The sequence below is a fragment of the Gekko japonicus genome, unplaced genomic scaffold, assembly GCF_001447785.1.
Source record: "Gekko japonicus isolate JY-2015 unplaced genomic scaffold, Gekko_japonicus_V1.1 scaffold885, whole genome shotgun sequence".
Taxonomy (NCBI): Eukaryota; Metazoa; Chordata; class Lepidosauria; order Squamata; family Gekkonidae; genus Gekko; species Gekko japonicus.
Window position 1 is genome coordinate 37,374 of NW_015167564.1, and position 5,396 is coordinate 42,769.

General features: G+C 48.2%; 1 protein-coding gene across 1 annotated transcript in view; it reads right to left on the minus strand.

Annotated features, from left to right (window-relative positions):
* LOC107112623 (membrane-spanning 4-domains subfamily A member 12-like) overlaps positions 1–5,396 on the minus strand; it is a 40,171-nt gene that overhangs the window by 3,935 nt on the left and 30,840 nt on the right. The window contains exons 4-5 of the mRNA XM_015413809.1: positions 4,025–4,156; positions 1,725–1,835 (exon numbers count right to left, since the gene is read on the minus strand). Coding sequence (XP_015269295.1) covers positions 1,725–1,835; positions 4,025–4,156 — 243 coding nt within the window. The remainder of the gene's footprint in view (positions 1–1,724; positions 1,836–4,024; positions 4,157–5,396) is intronic.

A 5,396-nucleotide genomic window follows, 5' to 3' on the forward strand; every position in this document is an offset into this window, starting at 1 on the left:
GAAGGGTTGCCTCAGTGCTTAGTACTTGTGGCCCTTTTTTACATGTCAAGGAAAATGCTGATTGCCACTTTAGGGTTAGGAGGCAATCCTGGAGGGGTTTTTTAATCTTCTGGGCGTGGAACAGCAGTTACTGTGAGTGTGGAGGAGGTATTTGTGAATTTCCTGCATTGTGCAGGGGGTTGGACTAGATCAGGGGTCATTTCGTAGAAAAAGAGCTAGGGGGACTCATTAGCATAACTTATTAGCATATGCCACACCCCCTGACATCAGGGGCCCGACCGTGGACCTGCAAGGCCAGCGGGAGTGCGAGAAAGCCCCGCCAAGGCCCTCCCTGGCCCCAGGCAGGTAGGGGTGGGGAGAGGCGGGGAGGAAGCAACGGCGGGGGGGAAGCAACTTACCCTCCTTCTTCTCCTGCCTCCTCCTGGCTGAATGAGGTCTGGAAGCAGGGCAGCTGGAAGCAGGGGGCGGGGCTTCATCATGTGCACCTCCCCCTGCACCTCACCTGGGGGAACTGTGTTCCCCCGCGATCCCCCCCGAAATGACCTCTGGACTAGATGACCCTGGACGTTCCTTCCAACTCTATGATTCTATAATTCTATGACCACCAGGAGGTGTAGATCCTTAGAGCGCAATGCTCTCTGGGGCATATATGGGAAGAGGCAGTCCCTTAGATATGTTGGTCCTAGGGTGTGTAAGGCTTTGAAGGTCATTACCAACACCTTGAAGTGAATCCGGTACTCAACCGGCAGCACAAGCCGAACGTGAGCCCGCATAGGCGTCGACGTCAGCAACAACACCGCCGCATTTTGCACCAGTTGCAATTTCTGGGTCAGCCTCAAGGGCAAGCCTGCACAGAGCAAGCTGCAATAATTAAGCCAGGAAGTGACCATTGCATGGATCGCTGTAGCCAAGTCCTGAGGGGAGAGATGGGGCTTCAGTGACATCTGCCTAAGATGAAAAAGTACAGATCTGGCAACTGCTGCAACCTGGGCCTCCATAGAGAGAGAGGCATCCAGTGTTACTCCCAGGCTCCTCCTTGTCTGGGCTGGCACCAGAGGGGCATCGGAGGTTGGGAGCCTGATCACCTGACCCAATCCCCCACAACTCAGGTACAGGACCTCCATTTTTGATGGATTTAACTTCAACCGACTCTGCCACAACCAACCAGCCACAGCATCCAATGCCTCAGCCAGATTTTGAGGGACAGACGATGGATGGCCATCCATTAACAGATATAGCTGGGTGTCATCAGCATATTGATGACAACCCAGCCACTAACTGGGCAAGGGGGTACATATAGATGTTAAATAACATTGGCGAGAGAATCGCCCCCTGTGGCACTCCACATTCTAGTGGGTATTGTGGGGAGACCCTCTTGCCAAGCACCTCTGTCCCCGACCATGGAGAAAAGAGGAAAGCCATTTCAAGGCAAGTCCCCTGCACTCCCAGGTCAGTGAGGTGGTGGGTCAACAGGTCATAGTCGACCGTATCGAATGCTGCCATTAGATCTAATAACAACAGCAGTGCCAATCTGCCTCAATCCAGGTCTACGGAGATCATCTGTAAGGGCGACCAGAGCCATCTCTGTCCCATGGCCAGGGCGGAAGCCAGACTGGAAGGGATCATGCACCTAAACCAGAATACGCCAAAAGCAAACATTTCACCAAACTAGAAGGATGCAATTAGAGTGATGCAAGTAGCATCCTGGTGAGAATCATAGTCACCTCGTTGGAGTCAGAACGGGTTGCCCGGCACCAAAAATAGGCAGTGGCAGATGCAATGCAAAATTCCAGGATAGTGAACGTCAGCAACACAATGGCAATCCTGTTGCCCGTCTACTCCACAAAGAAAGCACACAAGAATATTACAAGACATTCAACAAACTGAAATAGATCTTCTCTCCCAGGCTGCCTAGATTTATACATATTTTCCTCTGAGAAGTGGATGCACAAAAAAAAAAAACACAAACCAAAAAAAAAAACCCTTTCAGGATGTGAACCAAATGTCAGCAGAGTCTTCCTTTTTATCATGGCAGAATTCAGCCCTGATGGAAATCAACCTTGTGTGGGTGTCGAGCTGCTAACAGCAGATGAGGCTCTGATTCAGAATGTTCTTCCTAGTCTAGATAGTTTTACTTGAGCAAACAGCCTTTTTAGTATTTAATATGCAAGCTCTGTGAGATTGCAAGTATGAATAAGAAAGGGAGGGAGGAGACGGTGTGCTGTTTCCAGCACAATCAGTCCCCAGCCTCATGCTTCCATGGCGTTAATCGCCTTGGTATCCCTGTCAACAAGAATTTGAAACCATAAGTTGAAGCCGGGTTAATAAACCCTAGCTAATTGAGAGGGCTATAGTTGCTAGCATTTACTGTGATTAACATCAGTGGTGTTTAAGGTGGTCTGGAGGAAATAATGAGGGGGGAGAGATGGAATCGCATGGCCCGCTCCTAGTCTCGTAACCATGATGAACAGATGGGGAGCACCACCAGCCATTATGGGCATCTTCCTCCACAGAGGATTTCACATGTAGTACCAAACTGGAAGTTAGGCAAGCTTTACAACAAGAAAGTAGTACCAGATAGCATAGGAGGGATTTGTGCAACCATTGCTCTTTGAAACTTCACCACTCACGCTGGTCCAGCATGGTTTCCATGTGGCTTACTATTTCAGGCACCAGGACCCAAGCATAGTTTCTCTGGGCTCATTGCAAAGTTGGAACAGGTCACAAATGCTCACAATACTATCCTATACATGCAATCTCCTGAAGTCTGCTTCATTTCCAAGATTTGGAAGGAGCCTAGCAGGAGTCCCGGGAGGGGGAGCACCTGCCTGGGCTTTAATATCAAGGGAAGGAGTCCTTCCTACGAGAACATAAGTAGTTGGGGATAAGGCTGTCAGGGACCCATGTAAGGGCAGCTGTCCTAGAGTTCTGGAGCTCCTCCCTGGTGGCAGCACAGCAAGGCCATGCAGCTTGAGTCCCTGCACCATCTACCAACTCCTCTGGGACTGCTGAGTAGGGCTGAGGAGGATCCGTGCTCCCACAGGAGACCCTGTATGTTGCCTGAAATGCCAAAGTGGAAGAAAGTCAGAATATAAAATTAAGTAATATGTAAATTCTGTGATCCAGCCATGCATCCTCAACCCCCCCCCTCCCCAAAGCTGCTCCAGACCAATGCTCCCTCTAAGCTGTGGAGTCTTGTGAGCAAAAATTCTACTTTGTGAGCTACCGTCATTAAAGTTGTGAGTGAGCAATTTGGCTACTGCATAAATTAGTTTACACTGGGGCCATCCTTCCTGGGCCAAGACAAAAATGTGTGAGCCGGAGGCTAAAAAACTGTGAGCTAGTTCACACCAACTCAGCTTAGAGGGAACACTGCTCCAGACCCATTGCCCATATCTTCCCTGGCAAAAGGGGCTTTGACCCTCAAACACTAACACGATTTTGAGAAGATAAGCTTCTGAAAGTCAGAGCTCCTTTTATCAGGGAAGAAGGTGCTACCAGATCCAAATCTAGCTCTTCTACTGCAGGCCAATATGGCTCTACCCAGAGATCTTCCCTGTTGCTGGCTCATTCACTGGTACTGCTGAGGGGGGGGGCACAAGTCCCATCACCCCAATCGACAGGCTGGCCCTGCTGATTCCAGACAGCCATACTGCTGTGGTGGCTTTCATTGTCTCCTTTTTATCTATTTTGAGGTATGTTTTAAAATACAACATAATTAAGAAGTGGACCTCAAAACAGGATAAAATACGGCTCATGTCTGATTACAATCAGGGAAACAAGGCAGCACAGAAAAGGTGCCTAATAGAAATAAGGATTTGGATCTGCCTGCTTAGCAACCCTTCCCCCAGTCATCCATCTGGACACATCTTAAGTGATTTGCAAATGCTATAAAAGTATTTGTCCTGCACTCTTTTCTGATAAAAAGAGAGAGATAAAGACTGTACCAACCCCCCTGAGTCTTTTGCTAGTTCCAAAGGGTTATTTCTGATGACAAGGCTGTTGTTAAGGTGTAGAAACCTACCATAACCAAGGAATAGTGATGGCTATCTTCAGAGTAAAATGGTCCATTTATGCTCAGATCTACTATAAAAGTCAGTATTCCAAGTAATGCAAAGATGGCACTGATGATATTCATGGCTTGGGAGCCCTTCACCTGAAAAACATAAATACTGCATGCAGGTTACTACTGGGAGGTGGATAGTGTGAAATTGGGCGCTAGCGGTTGCACAACTGGGAAGGCATATGCTTAATCTCTACTTCACCATCTGTAGTTTTCAGAAAGCTCTCTGTGCTTCAGATCAAATTTCCACTGTTAATCATGATACTTTTCTATTTTGCTACACTTGTACACAGCTAATAAGACTGTCAGCTACAGAAAGTGGTTCAGTTCAGGCTTCACGGGTCATCATTTTCTCATCATTTTCTCGGGAGCTGATCCACAAACACTGGAATCAGTTTGGGCATGGTTGTTACACATGTCTGCCCTCCCTGGGCATTTTCACAGCTGAGAAGTCAGTTTGTCTTCTACTGCAGGTGCCTTCAATAAAGAGGATTTCCAAAGGAGGAGGTGTCGTCAGCAGCAGTGATGTCACAACACCCCACCACCACCCTTAAAAACACAGTAAAAAATGGATATATCACTGGAGTGTAGTGACAATAGGCTTAGGAGTTTCTCTACATTCCCAGCTTTCATTTTTTAAAAAAGTAAGCCTAGCTCCTTCCGGCACTTTTTCCCTTATAACTCCATAAAGGAAAAAGCTAGAGACTTACTTAAAAAGGGGGTGGTGGGGGAGCTGGGAATTCCGAGAACTCCCTAAGCCTATTGTTACAATGCTCCAGTGTGATATCAGTATTTTAGTGCCATTTAAACAAAACAAAAGAAAAATAAATCATTCTTTTTGGGGGGGGTGTTATTTGACCCTTGCAGTCCAGTCTTCAGACCATGGGCTGCAGGTGGATGGGAGGGGGCAGGAGAAGGAGAATGGACAGGGTCAGCACGAGGCACAAGGGAAAAGCCAAAAACATTGAGGTAAATTGGTCTCAAAAGAACCAGAAAAAACAGGGGAACAAAAGACCCCAAGAGAAAACAAAAGGCTCCAAGATGCACATAGAAATCAAGGGGTAAACTGAAGCAGTGTGTGGGCCAGAACTGAAGGAAAAAAATGTGAAACAGCCCTAGGTTTGGCCTATGGCAAGGCAAATCAGGGCTATTTTGGGGCAGGAACGCACAGGAACGGAGTTCTGGCTGGCTTCAGAGTTGGCCTCGCCCACTACAGCCAAAACCTCTGCGTGCCTGGCTACAGAGGGAAGGCCTGGAGAGCGACACCCCCCCGGCAACTCCGAGGCGGGGGCCCTGGGAGGATCGGGGGGGCATTTAAAAGCCTCTCCGTGCC